Source organism: Arachis hypogaea, chromosome 9 (assembly GCF_003086295.3).
Source record: "Arachis hypogaea cultivar Tifrunner chromosome 9, arahy.Tifrunner.gnm2.J5K5, whole genome shotgun sequence".
Taxonomy (NCBI): Eukaryota; Viridiplantae; Streptophyta; class Magnoliopsida; order Fabales; family Fabaceae; genus Arachis; species Arachis hypogaea.
The window spans coordinates 6,842,544-6,868,696 of NC_092044.1; the positions used below are offsets into that span (position 1 = coordinate 6,842,544).

Sequence of the window (26,153 nt, forward strand, 5' to 3'; positions counted from 1 at the left end):
CTTGACTGATGCTTTCATAATCAATTGGATCATATTGTGTCTTTTGCTTTCTTTTTTCTTTTTCCTTCCTAAAAAGTTTGATGGTTTTAGTGGCTAAGAGAAGGGAGGGTTGAATCTTAGCCCCCTTTTTCTTAATTACACTTTCTGGTCTTTGAGGAGACTTTTCTGTTTTTGTCTCGTCCCTAGCCACGAGACTTTTTACTTTTGTCTCGTCACTTGGCACGAGACATTTTTTATTTTAGCTCCTGTGCAGCAGAAACAGAAATGAAGAAGTAGAGAGAGAAGATTACACCCAGATATATCCTGGTTCAGCTGCTAAGTGCAATGCAGCCTACATCCAATCTCCATCACAACAATGATGGAATTTCACTATAATCATCCAGATTATAAACTGTAAAGTGCTAACCCAACTTACAAGAAGATTCCCACAGAATCATGAAACACAACATAGATGAACAAAGGAACTCTAAGGACATCTATGGCTTTTTCTTTTAATTTTGCACTCTCTGCCTTTTTTCGCTCTATGGCTTTTTCATACAAACCTCACTATTTGCCTTTTTCATGAGACTCAAGACATGACAAAATTAAACAGAAAAATACAAAACAGAATACATTGAAGGAGAAGAAAATCTGTAAGCTTAGGTAGCTATGAGACTTCTGTGCCTTGCACTCTCACTTTCTTCCCTTGAATCAAACCGTGACTGTTCACCCCTTTTATAGAGAAGTGAAGCCTTCACAGTTGAAACAAAAAAACCAAGCTTAACTTCTTTTCCTTCAAAATAGAACCGGTTCGGCCACAGAGAGAGAAGAGGTAACTCATGCGAAACCCAACATGCAAATACCTCTAGTTCTTCCTTGGTCATCACTCTTCATCAATCCGAGCACTCCATCCTTGGCTTGCTCTCCAAGATGGATTTCTGGCCCTTGATGTTTCATGATGATTATGACTTCATCTGCTCCAATCTCTACCTCTTCCATCACTTCGCCACTCTAGCTACTTCCTGTGGTGGTTGAGCAGAATCAGAGACAAGCCATGCCTCCAAGAATCTCCTCCTTGCTGGCCGAATCTCCTTCTTTCTTTCTGAGTATGAAGGATCCGAGATTACCTCACCAAATCTTACCACTTTTGGTGATAATCTCAGCCACAGCATACTTTTATTTTGTTATGCTTTCTTGCCATCATTAGCTTGATGGTCTTGATGCATGCAGCTCCTTCTTTCTTTTGGTAGCTGAACATAGCTTCCATTGTTTCCTGGACATTGACCGAAGAGAAAGAAGAAAAGATGAGAGAGAATGAAGAATAAAAGCAATTAATTGAAATGAAACAAATTAAATGGATTGCTTTTACTTCCCTTGCTTGAGTAGCGTGTTACATTGATCAAATCAATCATGTCACTCATACTCTCTCTCTCATTTATGTTTCCAATGCTTGCAGATTAAATTTTGAAATCCATTCCTCAATGAGAAATGAAATCCGTTGGAAAGTATGGAGCCAATTTGCTTTCTTTCATTATGTTTCAGACCAAGCATTGGATCTTTGGTTTGATATGGGCTTAATGTTGAAGTTTAATAAAAACTGGCCCATTTGTTTCATCCATCATTCATTTGGCAATTGATAACATTTGCTTTCCTGATGAGTTATTTTTCGGCTTATGCAAGAGGGCATATAGCAAAGCATGTTCAACTTGGGCTTGTGATAACAATGGATTAGTTTGGCCCAAGTGACATAATAATCAATTTATCCATACTCATCTATCAAACCAAAGCTAAATATAATTGGGCTTGTACCAGAATTATTTTTCAGCCCAAATAAACCCTGCACAGCAAAATTAATTTAATTAACATATATAGATCAAAATTAGATTAATAATTTTGCTGTTAATAATGTTTGATCATCATCAATTTAATTTATAGTTTTCCAAACTCATCAAAGTTAAATACAATATATGAAGATTTAATAATTTACAAATTTGTTATGATAAAGATTACAAATGAAACAATATGGTATTTCATGGAACATATATTACCTGGATTTAAGACGCAAATTATAGGTAACATAAACAATGTCATTGAGTCTATCATGCTTCAATCTATTTCTTCTTTTTGTATGAATCTGGTAAAAAAAGCTCCAATTTCTCTCACACCCAAAAGAAGCAGATGCTTGACTAAGAATGCGAACAGCTATCTTTTTTAAACATGGAGCAGAGCCTCCGAATAACCTCCACCATTCATCTACCAATTATAAAACCATAACATATTAGAAGATATCAATTAAGAACATAGGAGCATAAAACAAGTTACTATTAATTAAACAAATATTCATCCATATTCTTACCAGGCTTAAGTTCAGATGCAGCTCGAATAGCTTCTTGTCTATCAAAACTTTCATTTCGATCTCTATATAAATGTATTTCTTTCATTGCTTGAATTGAATCCAAATTGTTACGCTTGCAATACAAGGTAACAAGATCAAGCAAACCTCGCATAACATCAAGTGCTTCTTTATAATTTTCATTAAAAAAGAATTTAGGATTCAGGAAGTAAGCTACCGCATGAAGATCTTTCTTCAAATGCTTGTCTCATCTTGAATTGATAATATCTGTGTACGGTTGATATGCAGTCTTGGATTGCCTAAACATCTCCTTAATTGCATCTTCTGCCCTTAGCATTCTTTCATAAACATATCCCAAAGATGGTTTGTCATCAGCATCAACAACCCTTAGCAAGTAAATCAGAGGGCCCACAAGTTTACATACAGTAAAGCAATCGTCTGAAAATTTGCAGTCCAGAATAATAGCACTCACAGCTCTACCAGTAGCACTCCTTTCTAATTTGTGATCAATGAAAATTGACAACCAATTGTTGCAACTCCTTTTTATGGTCAAAGATGCTCTTCAATGTAATAAACACAATTGCAAAACGGGTTGCACCAGGATGTACAATTTCTCTCCAATGAGGTTTTTGTCTTAGCCAAGATAAGAAAATTGTATGATTGTACACAAATACTGTGATCTTTGAAGCACATGTTGCAAGGTTAGAAATATGCGCCATGCTGCTTATATCTTTTAAAATAAGATTAAGGCAATGAGCAGCACATGGTGACCAATAGATATTATCATATTTTCTATTAATAAGCCTACCAACAGCAACATAATTGACCGCATTGTCAGTCACAACATGCACAATATTATTTGGGTCAATCCATTTAATCACCTCAGAAAACAAATTACACAAGTGTGAAGCATTTTTTACCATACTGGAAGCATCTACTGATTTCACGAAGCACAAACCTTTAGAACAATACACCAAGAAATTGATTAACGTTCTTTGTCTTTGATCTGTCCAACCATCAACCATGAGGGTACATCCAGTTTCTTTCTATGCACTCCTATAACTATCAACTAGCATTTGACTTTCTCTTTTAAGATCAGCCAACAAATGAACCCTTAACTTATCATAAGAAGGCCCATTGTAACCAGGTCCAATACCAGCAACACCATCCAGCATATCTTGAAAATATGGTGACATCACAACATTAAATGGAATTTTACAAACCAAAAGCCACCGAGCAAATCATTTATCAACCTCGTGTATTGCCTCTTTGTTTTGCAGAACACTTTTAATACTTGGTTGAGCTCCTGGAGTTGTTCTTGGTGCAAACATAGGAGGAATGAATTTGGCTTTTTTCTTTGGATCGCCTCCAACACCTTGCTGACTCGAGGTACGCTGCTGTTCCTGTTCTTCTTGAGCTATAGCCTCATCAATTGCATCCTCTACCTCATCACCACCCTCTTGACCAAAAATTACTTTTCTTTTCTTTTTGTTGGTCTGAATATCTTTCAACAAACTTTCCATCTATTTTTTCACATCATATGAAACTTTAGGACATTTTTTCACGTCTCCAGTAATCTTTGCTAGATGTTTCTTCATCCTATGAATTCCACCTCCATTGAAAACTTGTAGACAAAATAAACATTGATATTGTGGTTTTCCATTCACCATTTGTAGAGCAACATATTTCCAAGCTAAGTCAGTTTTTCCCCTAAGGTTAGAAGAACCTTGTGACTGACTATCGTTAGCACTACGGGAATTAGGATTAACAACATCATTCGGAATAGAAGTATCGGCATGCATGTTATTATTCATAGAAGCATTGTTACCAGTAGTTGCTTCTTAATTAATACTATCTTACATAACTGAAATTAATAAAACATATATGAAATTTAAAACAGCCACAGCAATGAATCCTAACAATTCTGCATACACAATGAACATTAACAGAAATTTGAGCGAAAATTGAGCAACAAATTTCTGCCTACACAATTCTTCCTACACAATGAACAGCCACACAATTCTACCTACACAATTCTGCCTACACTATGAACAGCCACACAATTCTGCCTACACAATGAATATTACCAATTCTGCCTACACAATTCTGCCTACATAATGAACATTAACAATTCTACCTACACAATGAACATTAACAAATTTCAGCTTATTTAGCAAAGGAATGAACAGAAATTGAGCAACAAATTTCAGCTTATTTACAAAACAGAGTAACAAATCTGAGCAGAGGAACGAACAGAAATAAGCAACAAATAGAAATTGAGCTACAAAATAGAAGACCAGCCAGTTAATTTTCATATTATTTATTTCTCATGCTATTGAGCAGAGGAACGAAAAAGGAAGAAGATGAGCAGAGAAAGTTCACAGAGGAAGTTCACAGATACTTGAAGTTCACATAGGAAGTTCACAGAAAATTAAACAGAAATCTAAGTTCAGTAGTTCACAGAGGAAGTTCACAGAGCATCAATTTCATGTTTCTTATACTAGAGAAGATGAGCATAGGCGAAGAACAAAGAAGATGAGCAGAGGACGAGTCACTCACTTGGGGTCGATGGAGGGCTACTGGTGTTGACTGTTGAGGACTGCGCGACGATGAAGACGATGCGAGCTACTGCCTGCTGGTGTTGAGAAGATGAAGACGATGGAGATGGAGGGCTACTGGGGAGGGAACCAGGTGACGATGGAGGGTTACTGGGGCTGAGGACCAGGTGACGGCGGTGGCTGACGACCCGAGACCGCGGCGACGAAGGAGGGCGACTGGGCGGCTAGGGTACACGGCGGCTAGGGTTCACTGATTCACTCACTGTGAGATGAATCATGAATGAATGCGTGAATGGGGGTCAAGGGGGAAGGGGGTGGGGTGCTCCACGAGCGGGTCGGGTCGGGTTAGTTTTTTTATTTTTTTTTACAATAAAACGACGTCGTTTAGCAAAACCGGCCGGTCACCGGTTCGGCTCAACCGGTCGATTTTGGCCGGTTCACCGGTTCTTCAACGGTTCTTTCTGGCGCGGTTCTAAGAGGAGAACTGGACTGTTTGCATTGTCAGTTTGCGGTTAAACCGGTCGAACCGGTCGGTTCGATCCGGTTTTCAGAACCTTGGTTAGAACAATAAAAAGGGTAAAGAAAAACTAAATTAAAAGAAGATTAAGATCAAGATCTAAAAGAAATTAAACTAAAAACTCTAAAATCTAGAGAGAGGAAAAAACATGATGAAATCCAGTCAAAATGAAGAACATTTTTTTTTAGTTTTTAGATTTATTTTTTGATATAAATGAGTATAAGACATTAGGGTTTACGAAGAATATTAATGAAATTGGGAAAAAAAATTTTAGTATAGATGAATAATTAGATGAGTTTTGTATAATTTTTAAATTATTTAAAATTTTAAACTATAAGATTAAAGTTAGTTGAATGTTAAAATTTAATTAATTTAAAAAAAATTGTATTCAACATAAGAACGAGGATATTAAAATCTTTTTGTATAATTATATAATTTTTTTATTAAATTATAAGAATATTTTAGTAAAAATAATATTACGATATATATTTTAAAAAGATAAAATTAAATATTAATATAAAAATTATAATTCACATATCGTGTTTTTGTTGTAAAATAAATAAAAGATATGTAAAATAAAGATATATAAATAGAAGACTCTAGTATTAAAATAATTAGCTCAATAATAATTTATATATATATATATAATAATATTATATGTTGTAATGTGTATATATATATATACAAAGATAGAAAGAAGTATTAAAAATAAAGAGAGGGAGAATTGCATATGTTTATTGTTACTATCTCAATATAATAAAGATGATTAATATTGCTATTAATATTATATGTAAAGAGTAATACAAAAAAGAGAATTTAGAATACTAATAAAATAAAAGAAGAGAAGGAATTGTAGTAGAAATATAAAAAGAGGAGTATTTGATTGCAACATAAAGAGAGAATTGATCTTTATTTTGTATTATTGTGTGTTCTACGTAAAGGCTATGAAGCCTTATTTATAGTAGTACAAAATCAACCTTTATTAAAGGCTGGTCTTCAAATTTCTTCCTTGAAAATAAATCTCTTTGCATGGGAAAGATTATTAGCCGCTCAATTGATAAATGGGCATTCATTTCATGTTTATCCCAACACTCCCCCTTGAATGCCCATTAAGGATTATGCCTCGTTAAAACCTTACTAAAGAAAACCCAGTGGGAAAAAACCTTAGTGAAGGAAAAAAGGGTACAATATCCTTTAGTGATGGAGACTGCCTCATTAAAAACCTTGTCAAGAAAAATCCAATGGGAAAAAACCTGACCAAGGGAAAAAGAGTACAGTCTCCCCCTCTTGCCGACATCATTTAATGTCTCGAAATCGGCGCATTCCAATCTCATGTACGAATCTTTCAAAGGAGGATTTTGGGAGTGACTTTGTAAATAAATCTGCCAGATTGTCACTTGAACGGATCTGTTGGACATCAATTGTCCCTTGATTTTGAAGGTCATGAGTGAAGAAGAATTTGGGAGAAATATGCTTTGTTCTATCACCTTTGATGTATCCACCCTTAAGTTGAGAAATGCATGCTGTATTATCTTCAAACAGGACAGTTGGAGCTATCTTATGATTAATCAGTCCACATGATGATAGAATATATTGAATCAGACTCCTCAGCTAAAAACACTCGCGACTAGCTTCATGAATCGCTAGTATTTCAGCATGATTAGAGGATGTTGCAGCAATCGTCTGTTTTGTGGACCTCCAAGATATAGCTGTACCACCATATGTGAACAGGTATCCTATTTGAGATCTCCCTTTATGTGGATCAGACAAGAATCCAGCATCTGCATAGCCAACTAGTTGTGATTTGGATCCATAGGGATAAAACAATCCCATATCAACCGTCCCATGAAGATATCGAAAGATTTGTTTGATTCCACTCTAATGTCTTTTGGTTGGAGAGGAACTATATCTTGCTAGTAAATTCACAGCAAATGATATATCGGGTCGCGTATTATTAGCAAGATACATTAGTGCTCCAATGGCACTAAGATATGGTACTGCAGGACCAAGGATATCTTCATTTTCTTCTTTAGGACGGAATTGATCCTTTTTTCACATCCAAAGATCTTACGATCATTGGGGTACTTAATGGATGTGACTTATCCATGTAAAATCTCTTCAAGATCTTTTCTGTGTATGTTGTTTGATGAATAAAGATCCCGTCTTTTATATGCTCGATCTGCAGGCTGAGACAAAATTTAGTCTTTCCAAGATCTTTCATCTCAAACTCTTCTTTTAGAGTTTTTATAATTGTTGGAATCTCTTCAGGAGTCCCAATGATATTTAAATCATCAACGTACACAGCAATTATAATGAACCCAGATGTAGTTTTCTTTATGAAAACACATGGGCAGATGTCATCATTCTTGAAACCGTTTTTGGCCAGATACTCAGTAAGACGATTATACCACATTCATCCAGATTGGTTTAGACCATATAAAGATCTTTGCAATTTGACTGAGTATAACCCTTGCAAATATTCCTTGGATGGTTTAGATATCTTTAGTTCTTCAGGGACTTTCATATAGATATCCCGATCTAATAAGCCGTATAAATAGGCTGTTACCACATCCATTAAATGCATATGCAGTTTATGATATGCAAATAAACTGACCAAATAACGCAATGTTATCGCATCCACTAGAGGGGAATACGTTTCTTCATAATCTATACCGGGCCTTTGTGAAAAACCTTGTACCACAAGTCGGGCTTTATAGCGCACAACTTCATTTTTCTCATTTCGTTTTCTCACAAATACCCATTTGTATCCAACAGGTTTTATATCTGCAGGTGTACGGACCACAGGTCCAAAGACTTCACGTTTTGCAAGTGAGTCTAATTCAGCCTTCATGGTTGCTTCCCATTTTGGCCAATCATTTCTTTGTCGATATTCTTCAACTGATCTTGGCTCAAGATCCTTATTTTCATGCATGATATTCAATGCCACATTATATGCAAATATTTCATTGACAATTGTCTTATTTCGGTCCCATTTCTCTCCTGTAAAGACGTAATTTATCGAGATCTCGTCATTTTCACAATTTTCAGGTACCTGAACGTCTTCTGGCGTTAATATTATATCAGAATTTTGGACAACTGCAGGTGTCTCTACTATGTCTTTTTCAACAGGAATATTATTTACCTCTTTTCTCTTTCGAGGATTTTTGTCTTTGGAACCGACAGGCCTGCCACGCTTCTGGCGTGAATTTGCTTCAGTGGCTACTTGTCCTACTGGGACATCAATTCGAATGGGGGCATTTTTCGCTGGTATATAAGATTTGGTAATCCTCTTTGTATCGGAAAATGCATCAGGCAATTCATTTGCTACTCTTTGCAAATGTATAATCTTTTGAACTTCCAGTTCACATTGCCCTGATCGAGGATCTAAATGCATCAACGATGATGCATTCCAGTTAAGTTTCTTTTCAGGAAGCTTATTCTCTTCCCCTAATGCTGGAAATTTTGATTCATCAAAATGACAATCTGCAAACCGGGCTTTAAATACATCTCCAATTTGTATCTCAAGATACCTCACTATAGAAGGAGAATCATATCCAACATATATTTCCAATTTTCTTTGGGGTCCCATTTTGGTGCGATTAGGTGGTGCAATGGGAACATATATCGCACACCCAAATATTCTTAAATGAGAAACATTTGGCTGCTGGCCAAAAGCTAATTGCATAGGAGAGAACTGATGATAACTCGTTGGCCTCAAACGAATAAGTGCTGCGGCATGTAAAACAGCATGCCCCAAACCGAGGTTGGGAGATTTGTTCTCATAAGTAAGGGTCTAGCAATTAATTGGATTCGTTTAATAAGTGACTCTGCTAACCCATTTTGTGTGTGAACATAAGCTACTGGATGTTCAACACTTATTCCATTAGCCATAGAATAAGCATCAAAAGCTTGGGAAGTAAATTCACCAGCATTATCAAGACGAATTGCTTTGATTGGATTTTCTGGAAATTGTGTTTTTAATCGAATAATTTGAGCCCGTAATCTCGCAAACGCCAGGTTGCGAGAAGATAATAAGTACACATGTGACCATCTCGAAGATGCGTCTATCAGGACCATAAAATATCTAAAAGATCCACATGGTGGATGAATAGGTCCACATATATCACCTTGAATCCTTTCTAGGAATTCAGGGAACTCAAATCCAATCTTTACTGGTGATGGCTTTAAAATTAACTTTCCTTGAGAACATGCAGCACAACAAAATTCACTAGTTTTAAGAATCTTCTGGTTCTTTAGTGAATGTCCATGAGAGTTTTCAATAATTCTCCTCATCATGGTTGTTCCCGAATGACCCAATCGGTCGTGCCAAGTTATGAACTCATTTGAGCTAGTAAACTTCTGGCTTACAATGGCATGTGATTCGATTGCACTAATCTTGGTATAATACAGCCCAGATGAAAGTGAGGGTAATTTTTCTAATATAATTTTCTTATTTGAATCATGAGTTGTGATACATAAATACTCATGATTTCCCTCATTCATTGTCTCAACATGATATCCATTTCGGCGAATATCTTTGAAACTCAACAAGTTCCTCAGAGACTTGGTAGATAATAGTGCATTATTTATTATAAATTTTGTTCCTCCAGGAAACAAAATTATAGCTCTTCCGGAGCCTTCTATCACATTGCATGAGCCAATAATAGTATTAACATATTCCTCTTTTGGCACAAGATGGGTAAAATATATATCACTTTTGAGAATAGTGTGCGAACTTGCACTATCCGCAAGGCTACGTCTTCATTACATATTCTTGCCATTCTCTTCAAAAAAACAATTAATAATAAAATGAGTAGTATGCACAGTTAAATTGAATACTTGATCAGAATTATTTTTCTAAGAAACACTGTACATAAAATAATGTCATATACTAAAATTTTATTTTAAAACATAACACATTTAATGATTTCAAAATTCATAAACATTAATATTTCATTATTTATGTACATCACATTTGAAACTTAAATACATAGAAAATAAAACTTAACAATAAGTTCTTTACATTATTTATTTACATAGATACTTCACAATCCCACATATTAAACTATTTCATCATTGATCAAATGACCAATATTTCCTTCAGGATCCTCAAAGAAATCAGATACATCATAATGAGTGGTGGAGTTCTCAGCCTCATTTGAAACAAAATTTGTTTCCTTTCCTTTGTCGTTCTTTTTCAAAGATGCCTGGTAAAGATCGACTAGGTGCCTTGGGGTACGACAGGTACGAGACCAATGGTCCTTTCCACCACAACAGAAACATTTCTCCTCGGTTGATTTATTCTGCCCGATATTCCTTTCTTTATCCCACTTCGGTGAGATCCTCTCTTTTGAACATAATTCTTTTTCCTTCCATAATTTTTCTTGTTATTAAAAGCTTGCCATTTACCTCTTCTGGGGTAATGATTTGCCGCATTTACTTCAGGAAATGGGGCGGCGCCAGCTGGGCGCGCTTCATGATTTTTCAATAACAACTCATTGTTGCGTTCGGCAACAAGAAGGCAAGAAATTAACTCAGAATATTTTTTAAACACTTTCTCTCGATACTGCTGCTGCAGGAGCACATTCGAGGCATGGAAAGTTGAGAAAGTTTTCTCCAACATATCATGATCAGTTATTTTTTCCCACACAATTTCATTCGTGATGTGATTCGAAACATTGCAGAATTATATTCATTTATAGATTTAAAATCTTGTAAACGCAAATGCGTCCATTCATATCGGGCCTGAGGAAGTATCACCGTTTTCTGATGATTATACCTTTCTTCAAGGTCTTTCCAAAGATCTGCAGGATCTTTTAATGTGAGATATTCATTTTTCAACCGTTCGTCAAGATGACGACGAAGGAAAATCATGGCTTTGGCTTTATCCTTCTGGGATGCATTATTTTCAGCCTTAATGGTATCTCCAAGATCCATTGAATCAAGATGGATTTCAGCATCTAATATCCATGATAAATAATTATTTCCAGATATATCAAGAGTATTGAATTCAAGATGAGAGAGCTTCGACATAATGAAAATATTACCTGAGTCTTCCTAAAGATTTGATCAGAGTCTCGTGTTGATAACGTATTGTAAAATAAATAAAAGATATGTAAAATAAAGATATATAAATAGAAGACTCTAGTATTAAAATAATTAGCTCAATAATAATTTATATATATATATATATAATATTATATGTTGTAATGTGTATATATATACAAAGATAGAAAGAAGTATTAAAAATAAAGAGAGGGAGAATTGCATATGTTTATTGTTACTATCTCAATATAATAAAGATGATTAATATTGCTATTAATATTATATGTAAAGAGTAATAGAAAAGAGAATTTAGAATACTAATAAAATAAAAGAAGAGAAGGAATTGTAGTAGAAATATAAAAAGAGGAGTATTTGATTGCAACATAAAGAAAGAATTGATCTTTATTTTGTATTATTGTGTGTTCTACGTAAAGGCTATGAAGCTTTATTTATAGTAGTACAAAATCAACCTTTATTAAAGGTTAGTCTTCAAATTTTTTCCTTGAAAATAAATCTCTTTACATGGAAAAGATTATTAGCCACCCAATTGATAAATGGACATTCATTTCATGTTTATCCCAACAGTTTTAATTTATTTACGCTTTTATCGTATCGGTACATATTAATTTATTATTATACCGAAATAAACACCAAAATTTTATAAGCACCAAACAAAATCGGAGTTGGGATGCTAGATATCCTTGTATGGCTAAAAGGGGAAAGAACAATGCAATTTCTTCCCATTATATTGTCTTATTTATGCTGGCACGTGCGCGTGGATCTAGTCAGTCCTCCACTCCGCCTTCCAGGTCAACAAACCGGATAAGATAATTGAAAAGAAACCCTACTAAAAAACAAGTTAAACCCTCCATTCAAGACACACCAATCTTAGTTAGAATGGTTAATTATTTCTTAATCCAATAGAAATGAAAACGAGGTTGGTGTTTGTGATGGTAATTGTTCTGGAAAAGATAGTAGCCGCATGTCACGGCCTTGGACACACTCCAACGCTACCGTGCCGGCACTCGGACTTACTCAACCTCTTGAGCTAAGACCAAGTCAGCCTAACCCTCAATACTTAGCAAGAAAGCTAAGAATACAAGAGAACACAAGAGAAAGGAAGCTTTGGTGGAAGAACACTTTATTGCTCAAGTGTGGTTACAAATGATTCACACATACCCACACTAACTCTTACCTCCTATTTATAGCCATCCACCTCCTCAATGGATGGTTAGGATTAAATCCAATCAATGGTCTAGATTAATCATCTAGAACCTTCTTTATAAATATCTATCCTACTACTACTTTCTAAATACTTCTAGATTGTTCCATACAACTCTTCGTACTTTTATATCAATCCACACTCTTCTAGAATATTCCATGATTTTCTAAAGTCTTCTAGAACCTTCTAGGGTATTCCGGGACCTTCTAGAACATTCTAGAATGTTTCGGAACCATCTAGAGTATTCTCAAATACTCCAGAAAACTATACAAACACTGTTAAATCTAACCTTCTAAAAATTTACCGTGACATTCTCCCCCACCTAATGCGCAGACGTCCTCGTCGCGTTCTGTTCATGATAGCGCTCTAGGTGTTCTTGGAATTGCCACAGATCTTCACGAGCTTCCCAACTAGCTTCAGTTATCGGGAGCCCTTTCCACTTGATCAAATATTGAATACTTGGTGGTACCCCTCTTCGTCTCACAACGCGATTAGCTAAGATCTCTTCGATTTCTTTATCGAAGGATCTAATCACCACAGGCAGAGCACGACTCGAGTCACCTCTACTCGGTTCATCTTGGTCTTCATGATATGGTTTAAGCATACTCACATGGAAGACCGGGTGGATCTTCATAGAGGGAGGGAGTTGTACTTTGTAAGCAACCTCCCCAACACGTCCAATGATCTCAAATGGCCCTTCGTATTTGCGAATTAAGCCCTTATGAACCTTGCGAAAGGCTTTGAATTATTGTGGAAGAAGTTTGATCATTACCTTGTCTCCCACTTGATAGCTTGCATGCCTCCTCTTCTTATCTGCCCATTTCTTCATCCTCTTGGCAGCTTTGTCGAGGTAAGAACGAGTGACATCTGCTTGTTCTTCCCATGACTTAATCATATGATAAGCTCCAGGGCTCTTCCCTGAGTAAGAGGAAGAAAGAGAGTGAGGTGTAAGCGGCTGTTGTCCAGTCACAATCTCGAATGGGCTCTTCCCTGTAGACTCACTCCTTTGCAGATTGTATGAGAATTGAGCAATGTCTAGGAGTTTTGTCCAATCCTTCTGATTAGCGCTTACAAAATGCCTCAAGTAACACTCAAGTAAGGCATTCACTCTTTCAGTCTGCCCATCGGTTTGAGGATGGAAGCTTGTTGAGAAATGAAGCTCCGACCCAAGGAGTTTGAACAGCTCTGTCCATAGTCGTCCTGTGAAGCGTGGATCTCGATCACTAATGATGCTCTTAGGCAATCCCCAGTACTTCACCACATTCTTGAAGAATAGTCGTGCTGCTTCCTCTGCAGTGCAGTCAGTAGGGGCAGGTATAAAGGTAGCATACTTCGAAAATCGATCCACTACCACGAGAATAGATCCAAACCCCTCGGACTTCGGTAAGGCAGAGATGAAATCTAGAGAGACACTTTCCTACGGTCGCTCTGATGGAGGCAGAGGTTCCAACAACCCGCTTGGTGTCTTGTTTTCAATCTTATCTTGTTGGCACACAAGACAAGTCTTCACATAACTCTCCACTTCATCTCTCATTTGAGGCCAATAATAAGAAGATTCAATGAGTGCTAAGGTCCTTCGCTGACCTTGGTGACCAGCCCACTTGGTGTCGTGGCATTCTCTTACCAACTTCCTTATCAGATTTTCCCATTTAGGAACGTATAGTCTTCTCCCTTTTGTGTAGAGAAGGTCGTTTTCTAACCAAAATCTTTTGGTCTTACCTTCTCTAGCCAACTCCACCAACTTCTTGGCTAATGGATCGTGATGCAACCCTTCCTTGATGGTGTGCACAATATCTCCTTCAACCATAGAAATGGCCGCCAACTCAGCCTTGCGACTCAGCGCATCTGCTACCACATTAGTCTTGCCTGACTTGTATTCGAATTCGAAATCAAACTCAGCCAAGAAGTCTTGCCACCTAGCTTGTTTGGGGCTTAACTTCTTTTGAGTTTGGAAGTAGCTTGTAGCCACATTGTCTGTCTTGACGATGAAGTGTGAACCAAGCAAATAGTGACGCCAAGTTCTCAGACAATGCACCACCGCGGTCATCTCCTTCTCTTGGACAGTGTATCGCCTATCTGTATCATTCAACTTGCGACTCTCAAAGGCAATAGGATGTCCTTCTTGCATCAGAACTCCTCCAATAGCGTAGTCAGAAGCATCAGTGTAGACTTCAAACACCTTTGAGTAGTCGGGTAGTGCTAGTACTGGTCCTTCTATGATAGCAGCCTTCAACTCATCAAAAGCCTTTTGACACTCCTTTGACCATTCCCAAGAGTGGTTCTTCTTGAGAAGATCAGTTAATGGTGCAGCCTTGGCAGAGTATCCCTTGATAAACCTCCGATAGTAATTAGCCAACCCAAGGAATGACCTCAAATCAGATACCTTGTTTGGAGGTTCCCACTCTTTGATAGCTTTCACTTTTCCTTGATCCATGCAGAGAGTTCCATCTTTAATGATGTGTCCCAAGAAGTGGACTTCGTCCCTTGCAAAGGAACACTTTTCCTTCTTCACATATAGGTTATTCTCTCGCAAGATCTTGAACACGGTTCGTAAGTGTTCTACATGTTCCTCCAAAGTATTGCTATAGACAACAATGTCATCCAAGTAGACCACTACAAACCGATCAAGGTAAGGTCGAAAGATCTCATTCATCAAGGTACAGAAGGTCGCAGGAGCATTGGTCAAGCCAAAAGGCATCACCAACCACTCATACGATCCATACCTCGTGACACACGTGGTCTTAGGCTCATCACCATCGGCAATTCTCACTTGGTGATATCCTGACCTCAAATCTAGCTTTGAGAACCACTTGGCTCTACCAAGTTGATCAAACAAATCGGCTATCAAAGGAATGGGGTATTTGTTCTTGATGGTTACCTTGTTAAGTGCTCGATAGTCGATGCATAGCCTCAATGAACCATCATGCTTCTTTTGGAATAAGACTGGTGCGCCATAAGGTGCCTTCGATGGACGGATGAACCCAGCATCTAGCAAATCCTTGAGTTGCTTCTTCAATTCCTTGAGTTCTGGCGGTGCCATTCTATACGGTGATGAGGCGGGCGGCTTTGCTCCTAACTCTAATTCAATCTTGTGGTCCACCTTCCTCCTAGGTGGTAGTTGTTTTGGCAACTCGGAAGGCATCACATCCTTATTTTCTTCAAGGACTTCCTTGATTTTGGGAGGAACGTCTTCTCTTTCAGATGTTGACTCCTCTTGTAATAGAGCCAAATATGTAATCTCTCCCTTCTTGAACCCTTTCTTGAGTTGCATAGCAGAGAGTATCGGTGGTCCTCCAACTTTAGATACTGTAGGGACCATGCATGGAGACCCTTTCTCCATGACACATACTACGTCGTAGTATGGCATAGGTATTATATTTGCTTTCCTTTGCAAATCGAGTCCGATGACTATTTTAAAATCGTCCATGGGTGCTACTGAGAAATCCACAAGGCCCTTCCAAGAACCAAGAATCATCTCAACCCCTTTTGCTACTCCCTTAAGGGGTTCACCCTTGGTATTCACGGGTTTGAACCAGCCATTCTTTTCGGTGATCTTCAACCCAAGCCTCTTTGCTTCATCAGGCGTGATGAAGTTGTGTGTAGCACCAGTGTCGATCATAGCCATGACGGGTTTTTCATTGATAAAGGCTTTGACATACATCAAGCCTTTCTTTTCTGCCGTGCTTGCCTCTTTGGCCTTCACAGCATTTATGTGTTGGATAGATCCAACACACTCAGTTACTAGAGTTTGAGCTTCTCGTTCCTCAGCAATAGATGCCAAAATCCCTAGCTTGGGACAATCCTTCATTTGGTGTGGTCCCTTGCACACGAAGCATCCTCCTTTGGGCACGAAAGTCTTCTTCTTTTCTTCGTACTCTTTCTTTGAAGAGTATTTTCCTTCCTTCTTGGTTGAGAAACTCTTCCCCTTGTCTCCCCCACCTTTAGCAAAACTAGGCTTGGAGGAAGACTTGGGTTTAGAGTCTCCCCTATGATACTCAGTGAGTGATTCGGCCACCACGATGGCCTCATCGACATCCTTAACATTCCTTCTTTGTAGTTCTTGCTTTGCCCAAGGTTGGAGTCCATCAATGAAGAAGAACAATGCATCCTCTGATGCTAAGTTGGGGATTTGAAGTGTGAGAGTAGTGAACTCCTTTACATAGTCACTAATTGTACTCTTGTGCTTCAACTCCCTCAACTTCTTCCTTGCTTCATAAACCACATTTTCAGGGAAGAATTGTCTTTTCAATTCCCTTTTGAAATCTTCCCATGTAGCTATGTTGCAAGTACCCTTTTCCATATCTATGCACTTTCTCCTCCACCACAAAGTAGCATTATCAGAAAGGTAGAGAGCTGCAGTGCGTACCTTTATTGCTTCTTCGACCACCCCTTGGCCTTCGAAGTACCTCTCCATTTGCCATAGGAAGTTCTCCACCTCGCGAGCGTCCCTTACGCCCTTGAACTCCTTTGGCTTGGGGAGATCAATCTTTGTCATCTCCCTTATAATGGTTGGTCGAGATTTTGCCTCCTCGAACCAAATTCGAACTTCCTCAAATAGCTTTAAGGAGTTCTCAAGCTTCTCTTCAATTTGGAGCATGCTTTCTTTGAAAGCATCTAATTCTCCCAACACGTGAGCTTCGAGGGTTTCCTTGTCATGTTCTATCCTTTGGAAGCGCTCATCCATAGAGGATAGAACATTTTCTAACATAGAAACTCTTTCTTCTAAGAAGTTAGAGTCCTTACCTCTAGGCTCACTTGAAGAACGGATCTTCTTGCCTCCCCATTGAGAAGGAATAACATCCCTTCCCCTTTGAGACTCAACATGCTCCATGGTGATATTAGAAGCCATTCTCACAAACCACTTGTGCTCCCTCTCGAACCTTGCTCGGATACCAAATTGTCACGGCCTTGGACACACTCCAACGCTACCGTGCCGGCACTCGGACTTACTCAACCTCTTGAGCTAAGACCAAGTCAGCCTAACCCTCAATACTTAGCAAGAAAGCTAAGAATACAAGAGAACACAAGAGAAAGGAAGCTTTGATGGAAGAACACTTTATTGCTCAAGTGTGGTTACAAATGATTCACACATACCCACACTAACTCTTACCTCCTATTTATAGCCATCCACCTCCTCAATGGATGGTTAGGATTAAATCTAATCAATGGTCTAGATTAATCATCTAGAACCTTCTTTATAAATATCTATCCTACTACTACTTTCTAAATACTTCTAGATTGTTCCATACAACTCTTCGTACTTTTATATCAATCCACACTCTTCTAGAATATTCCATGATCTTCTAAAGTCTTCTAGAACCTTCTAGGGTATTCCGGGACCTTCTAGAACATTCTAGAATGTTTCGGAACCATCTAGAGTATTCTCAAATACTCCAGAAAACTATACAAACACTGTTAAATCTAACCTTCTAAAAATTTACCGTGACACGCAGCTACCCAAGCCCTTCCTGGTTGCACTGAAACATGTGGGGATGTTTTAATTCCATACCCGCCGTTTGGCATAGGAGTTCCATCAATGGATATATATATTGTGTGTAGCGCCGGCAAGCGCTCCTACTACAATTTAAAATTTTTTTAGTAGTATGTGATAATAATATTTATTTGTCTTCATTAAATTATTGAATTTAATTCCACAATAATTTTTTATTCAACTTTTAGTATTTAATAGTCAATTTAAGAATTTAATATTAGATATTTATTAAAATAATCAATTCTCAATTTAAATAAGATCGATGTTCTTTTTTAAAAATGAACTTAAAAGATATTATTTATCTTTTTTTAAAATTAGTTTTAGTTTTTTTTTTTCTGTAACAACTACGTTAATTGAAAAAAAATTCAACTATAGATATCATTAAGAGTTGGCTTTTGATTGTATGAGAAGTAAATTTTTAATAATTGTTTGATGATATATATATAAGAGGTATTTTGATTGTATTGTTAAAAAAAATTACTCAATTTTTTAAAAAATATGAAACCTAAAAAATAGAATTATAAATTATATATTATTATTTAAATTATTATTTTAGTATTTTAATTTGTAAATCATATATTTTGAAGGCTAATTATATATATTTTATAATAATAAAATATAATTATAACAATAATTATGCTATATGTACATAACTATTCGTATAGAATACATATTGAAAATGAATTAAACAATAAATATATTTTTAATAATACACCCAAAGCCAGCTAAAATGTTGTTCTGCCAGTATGTCTTTTTTTAGTGTTCTCTGTTGTGAGCTTCATGCTATTTGGAGAGAGCTTATTATAGCTTGGGATTGCGAGTGCAAAGAGGTCATATGTGAAACTGATAATCTTGATGCAATTTTTCTTGTTTCGCGAGACACGACCAGCATGATTAGGACTGATTTTGATCTGCTTGACAAAATTAAAGAGATGCTCCAGCGTAATTGGACAGTTACGTTAGTACTCATTCAGCGCACATCAAATAGAGTGGTTGATTTAATGGCTAAGACTGCTGCTTTAAACAAGCAGGTGTACCTGGAGTGGTTGCTACCTCCTAATAGTTTAGACATTATTATTAGAGAGGAGTCCTACTCTTTCTTTTAGGTCCTCTTTTTTTATGTTATTTCTAGTCACCAAAAAATAATAAATATATTTATACACAAATGCATAATGGTTAACGAATAATTTTATAGCTGGTTTTTATCCAATATAATATTTTTATTATAAAAATTATTAGAGTTTATTTATCTTGTATCCTAAAGGCACATATTAAAATTACAAATTGATAATATTTTTGTTAAAAATATAAAATATTAAAATTTTAATTTATTTATTTTACAATTATCATATGAAAAAGTTTAAAATCTTTATAGTATACAAATGAGAAGCTTATATGCTGACGTGGTACTCATACGTTGAGTCTGAGAGTTTATTTGCTTAGGTGTCATCACTAGAAATTTTTAGAATTATATTTATAAATTATAAATGATTATTTGCTTAGGTTGTTATTTTCAAATTCAAAATTATTTGTTTAGGTTGTTTCACTTAGGTTGTTATTTTTTAAATTTTAAATTATTTTACTGAGGTTGTTATTTGCACTAGCTAATTAGAAAAATCTATTTAAAATTTTGAAATTTGAAATTATAATACTAATTCCTAATTAAGTGACTTCTTAACCATTTTGATTTTTAAATTTAAATTTTTTTTATTTGTCACATTTATAAATTTTCTCTTTACTCAATTTACATTGTTATATTTTAGATTGTCTCTGCACAATAAAAATAATTTCATCTTTTTCTGTTTAAATATTTTTTTTAAATTTACGTAATTTATAAGGTTATTAATTTTTAGATTGTATTTAATTTTATTTATTTTTATTGACAAATAATAGAATTGATATTATTTATGACGACACTAAAAAAATAGGATTCAAAAATTTAATTAAACCATGAAATATTAAGTTAGTTTTATATTTCTAATATGAAATATTGTTGATATAATTAAGTTAGTTATTAATTTTTGATGTGTAATTATTTAAAATAACCTAATTCTAATTTTTAATGGCTAATTTAAACACTTTGTTTAGACTTTTCAATTTAAAAAATATATTTTTAATTCTTAAATAAACAAATGTCTTTAAAAATATATTTTTTATTTACATAATTTATAATAAGCAAATTTGCTAACTACAAAATATTAGATTAAATTGAATGAAATTACTTATTTTTTTTAAAATATGAGATTATTTATACTATTTTAAAAAAAATTAATATATATTTTTTTATACCTAATTTTTTTTCTATTGTACCTAAAAAATTGAACTAATTTAGTAGTTCAAAAAAAATGGAGAATTTATTTGCTGGTGTGACGCTAATACACTAAGTTTAAAAATTATTTACTTAGGTGTCGTTATTAAAATTTTTTAAAATTTTATTTATAAATTATAAGTTATTTGTTTAGGTGGTTATCTTTTAAATTTTAAGTTATTTGCTTAAGTTATTTTACTTAGGTTATTAGTTTTAAATTTTTAAATACGCTTTTTAAATTGTTATTTTTAGATATTTATATAATTTATAAGGTTATTAATTTTTAAATTGTAATTAATTTTTTGTTTTTATTGACAAATAATAGGATAGATACAATTTATGATAAAACTAAAACAATTATTTTTAATTTTTATTTTCTAATTAGATTAAAAGAGTTTTATATTTTAAAATAATATTAAATTTTAATTTTTTTCGTGCCATTATTTTGAAAGGAGCGCAAAATAAAAATATTAATTAATTAATTAATTTAATGATAAGATCAAGAGTGATATATACAGGAGGTTAGAATTCAAGATGTAGTTGTTAGAGATGAAATTTGTACTTTCAAATAAGATAAATGTGTCATTTTAACTATCCACGTCTTTTACAGGTAGCATGAGATATATGTTTCATAATTATGAAGATATTCTAGCAATTTATAAGAAATATATGGATATCCTGATCTCTTAATCACAGTGACATGTAACTCGAGTTGGTAAGAGATTGGTAGAGTTAATAATCCAAAAAATTTAAAGGTTGAAAACTGACCAGATATATTATGTAGAGTATTCAAAATTAAGCTTGACATGATAACCTCCGATTTTAAGCAAGGGATAGCATTCGAAGTGCAAGATACATGTATTGTTCATCATTTAACCTTATTTTTAGAAAAAAATTTTCGTTAAATTATTTGCACAGTTATATATTTATCAAAGTATATATATAAAATAGATAGTTTATTTTTAACATATTATTTTTTTTATCTTTTTATTATAATGATGTATATGGTAGAATTCTAAAAGAGAAGTCCATTACATATTCATATTCTTTTGTGGTTGAGTGGAGACCACAAAACAACAAACACAACTTAAATTGACCGATTAATATTGTTAAGATTATTTGATCGTGTTCGACACCCAAAATTGTTTAGAGCTATGTCTACATATATAATTCATGGACCATTTGCTCAAAATTTCTCTACATGAAAAATGGACACTACACCAAATATTATCTTAAAACATTCAATAACACCACAGCTATTAATGATAGTAGATACCCATCATATAGAAGATAAGACACAAGAGTAGTCACTGAAAAGAAAAGATTTCATATGGATAATAGGCATGTAATTTCTTACAACGCATATCTACTAATATCTTATCAAGCGCATGTTAACGTAGAGTACTACAACAAGTCAAATACTATTAAATATTTGTTCAAGTATATGAATAAAGGTTCAGACAAGGTGGCAGTTGAGGTTTCAAAAGAAACTTTCAGTGGAGAGGATGCTCAGATTATTATGAGGTCAAACAATTTTTAATTGCGGGTATTTGTCTGCACATAAGGCTGTGTGGAGAACTTTGACATATGATATTCATTAGAGATGACCTTCAGTGATGAGAGTAACCTTTCATTTGTCTAAAAAATAAAATATCATCTTTAAAGACAATAATAATCTTAAAAAAATCATGGAATAAGAGAAAGAAACAGATACGATGTCCTTAGAATGGATGAAGGTCAACAAAGAATTTAAAGCAAGTCAAACTTTAACGTATATTAAGTTTCCAAATCAATTTGTTTATGATAGGAAAAAAAGGGTATGATATTCACGTAAGAGAGAGTATTCTATTGTGAGGTTAAACTATGTTCTACTAGGTATATGTGATATCTATTATATGAAAATTTTGTTAACTGTTCAGAAAGCTTGCACAATATATGAGTCTATTATGACCGTTAATAGGATTATATATCCTAACTTCCAAGATGCTTTTTATTCATTCGGGCAACTGTATGACGATAGAAAATTCATTACAGCTATTAATGTGATTTGGTCATCAATTGAGAAAACTATTTGTGATGTTATTGATATCTAATAGTATTAGCAAACTAAATTGTATTTAGAATGCAACTTGGACATTATTAACTGACGGGATACTATATAAGAGGAGAAAAATATTGAAAACTAAGGTATTTCATTGTGGTAATTAAATCATTATTACATGTAAGACTTTACTTGCCAAAATCAGTGTTCACTTATGGACAGCTTTACGTTGCTTTGTCAAGAGTTAAGAGTCGCAATGGCTTGAACATTCTGATTCAAGGTTAAAATAGCAATCCAAAGTCATCAACAACAAATGTCATGTTCAAAGAAGTTTTTAATAATATTTAGGTAAGAAAAATAGTATTTTCGTTTTAGTAACATGTTATGATTTATACTTTTGTACGAATATTTGTCGTAAATTTAATTAATTTATCTATAACTATACTTTTAGACTTAAAATGAAATGTGTAACATAGAGTACAACATCATATGGCAATTGTTTATCTAATGATGTTAGTAAAATATTCTATTGTTGATAAACTTTTGTTAGTTTTTGGTATAAAGTTTAGTGCAAAATTGATATGCTACGAATACAGTTATATATATTCTTATCTTTATAGGTCTCTTTTCTTATTGTTCAAGGATATTATAAATTTTAAACTGTTTTATTTGTATTTTATTTTAAATAAATATAAAATAACATATTTAATACACTTATTATATAATAACGATGATAGTATTATACTAAAGTTAAAAAATTTATGACTATAAAATACTATTTTTAATTTATCATGTCAAATTAAAATATAAGTCCGTGCATCACACGGATTTAACATTAATTTTCTACTAATAGTAAATTTGTCATGTGTATTTAAGACATATATTAACTTAATCTAAATTATTATTATGATATATATATTTTTTGTCCCCATTATCAAATTTTTTTGGATCCTATGGGTGTAAAAGCTGTTTCTTGAAATTGGAACTTGTCTGCAAAGACTCAACTTTATATCTCAGAGGCGTTGACCTTAAAATCTGGAAGATCTCTCTCAAAAGTCAACTGGGCATGCCTGCTTTGATTTCCAAGGTAGGTAGAGAAGATCACAACCAAGATAATAACAGAGTAAGAAAACAAGGCAACGAAGCCAGGCTTCCTATAGGGACGGCGTTCGTGACTTCTAAGGAAGAAAACAGCGTCGGAAGTGTAGGGTGTGACACTTACGGGTTCATCAATAATATTATTCATGGCAGCATAGAGAACACAACAGGGTGCTTGACAAGGTGCAATAACATGGCTGATATTCAAAACGATGAGAGTTGCACGGGGATAGGGTGCTGTAAGGTGGATATTCCTCTTGCCACGAAGAACAATAATATAAGCATAAAGGCGAATAGCTTCTCCAATTTCAACACATCGTGGGGATTTAACAACTGCAGCTACTCCTTTATGGCCAAAAAGGGTGGCTACGAATTTTCGGTGAGTCATTTGATGAAGGGTGCATCGTTGGAGAGGGTTCCCATGGTTATTGATTGGAGCGTTGGAGAACAGGGTCGTGAAGTTTCCCGCCAAAACATCTATCGGCATATATGCAGGGGTAATAGCAGTTGCCAGGATTCCAACAATGGATTTGGTTACCGATTCAGATGTAACAAAGGCTTCGAGGGAAATCCATACCATCTGGAAGGTTGCCGAGGTACTACTGTGTTTTTAATTAAATTTTAGACAAGCATATTGCATGTTTAGACATGTTAGTATAAATGTGTTGGTCATATTACCATGACTACAGTAATTATGTCTAGAGATAAACTTTATGGAGCAATGCTAGGGGCCAGCAATTTTTGTGATTGTTAGCCATCAACTAGCCATCAATGATGATTTGATGGTATGAGATTGGTATGAAATTTCATCAAATGGCTTACCTTCCTCTGCTGGTTATATGCTGGCCAAAATTCAATAAAACTGCTGCCCCCTAGATTTTTCCAACTTTATGTCTAAGTTTTCATCTTTATTTGGTTTTGTTAGAGATAATTAATATTAACATGTAAAAAATGAGAGTTGCAATATTAATTCTGGTCCACCACCCTTGCAGATAACACCCATAATTGCATCAGTGAACATCATTGCCGTGAAACTGAAGGGTCGTTCGAGTGCTTTTGTCCTGCTGGGGAATCTGGAGATGGAAAAAGGGAAGGTAAAGGATGCCACCGAAGCCTTGTACTTACCAAGGGTGCAATAATTGGTATGCAAAGCACAATTATTCAGTTCTGTTTTTCTTTTCCTTTTCACTTGCATGTGCTTATTACCTTTCCCATGTCTTAACCATGCATAGGTTTAGGCGTTGGACTTCTAATCCTGATTGTAGGAGCTTTTTGCATACACCTGAGGTATCTGAAAAGAAAACTAATCAACTTGAAAGACAAGTTCTTCAAAAAAAAATGGTGGTCCCATTTTACAACAAAAGCTTTTAAATGCTAAAATCTTCACATTAGAGCAACTTATTAAGGCCACCAACAACTTTGATGAGAAACTAATCATTGGTAAAGGACATAATAGTACGGTTTTCAAAGGAATTTTGTCTAATAATAGGGTTGTTGCTATCAAGAAGTTCAGGGAACTACATCAGAACCTAATCGAGGAATTCATTGATTGGTTGGTTCTTCTAGAAGAAATCAGGCATAGGAATGTGGTCCCCATCTTGGGTTATTGTTTGGAGAGTGAAGTTCCTTTACTGGTTTATGAATTTTTCAATAATGGTACCCTTTTTGACAAGCTTCACAAGCGAAACAACATCAACTTCTCATGGAAAACTCGTCTACAGATAGCAATAGAGGCAGCTACAGCTCTAGATTATTTGCACTCAGGTACCAGAATACCAATTATCCATTCAAATGTTTCAAGTGCCAACATTCTCCTTGATGACACTTATACTGCCAAATTATTGCTTGATTTTTGTACGAATGTAAGTTTGAGTTCGATGCATGAAATTGGATTAGATCTTTATTATTTGGACCCAGAGTATATTCACACAGGCCAACTTACTGAGAACAGTGATGTGTATAGTTTTGGTGTCGTGCTCGCGGAACTGATAATAGGGGAGAAAACAATTCAGGTTGAGAAACCAGAAGGGGGATTTCCCCTTCTTGCTAAGCAGTTCATCTTAACCTTGGAAAAGAATAGCTGGCTTGATATTCTTGAAACTGGGATTGTGAATAAAGAAAATGAAGACGAATTCATCCAAGTTGCTCTACTTGCAGCAAAGTGTTTGAGACTTCATGCAAAAGAAAGGCCTAGCATGGGAATGGTTGCAATGAAGTTGAAGAATATAAGAGAGAAGCATCAAATCAAACACAATTCAGACCTATGTTTGACCAAGAGTCTTCGCTTGTTTGACGATGATCCATCTGGCACATTTGAGCATGGCAGTAGTAGCACTAGCAGTGTCCAACACAGTGGCTACGAATCGTGTACCGATTCAATGCAAGATGGATTGTATTCAGTAATATAAATAACACTCTAGAAGATTTATCAATAAAAAAATTATTTATGGTAATGATTTAATTTGACTGGAATATTGGATATATAAAAAATCGGTGTATAATACTAGCTAAAAGAAGAAAAAATGGTTAATGTACAAGTGA

At 34.9% G+C, this 26,153-nt stretch overlaps 2 protein-coding genes across 2 annotated transcripts; both read left to right on the forward strand.

Annotated features, from left to right (window-relative positions):
• The first annotated feature begins 23,466 nt into the window (after window positions 1-23,466).
• On the forward strand, window positions 23,467-26,070 carry LOC112710164 (wall-associated receptor kinase 2). Its single transcript, XM_025762286.3, has 3 exons — window positions 23,467-24,208; window positions 24,605-24,754; window positions 24,845-26,070. Exons 1-3 carry the CDS (start codon window positions 23,581-23,583, stop codon window positions 24,988-24,990), a joined length of 924 nt encoding a protein of 307 aa, XP_025618071.1. The 5' UTR covers window positions 23,467-23,580; the 3' UTR covers window positions 24,991-26,070.
• LOC140175038 (putative wall-associated receptor kinase-like 16) lies at window positions 25,490-26,020 on the forward strand. The gene has a single exon (XM_072201937.1). It carries the CDS (start codon window positions 25,490-25,492, stop codon window positions 26,018-26,020), a length of 531 nt encoding a protein of 176 aa, XP_072058038.1.
• Window positions 26,071-26,153: the final 83 nt, after the last annotated feature.

What these genes read in the sequence shown, in the direction of transcription:
- LOC112710164 (XM_025762286.3), top strand. Translation starts at nt 23,581, where the DNA reads ATGCCTGCTTTGATTTCCAAGGTAGGTAGAGAAGATCACAACCAAGAT. An exon ending in CCATCTGGAAGGTTGCCGAG is followed by an intron (nt 24,209 to 24,604) that starts GTACTACTGTGT and finishes CCACCCTTGCAG; the next exon opens with ATAACACCCATAATTGCATC. An exon ending in TACCAAGGGTGCAATAATTG is followed by an intron (nt 24,755 to 24,844) that starts GTATGCAAAGCA and finishes AACCATGCATAG; the next exon opens with GTTTAGGCGTTGGACTTCTA.
- LOC140175038 (XM_072201937.1), top strand. Translation starts at nt 25,490, where the DNA reads ATGCATGAAATTGGATTAGATCTTTATTATTTGGACCCAGAGTATATT.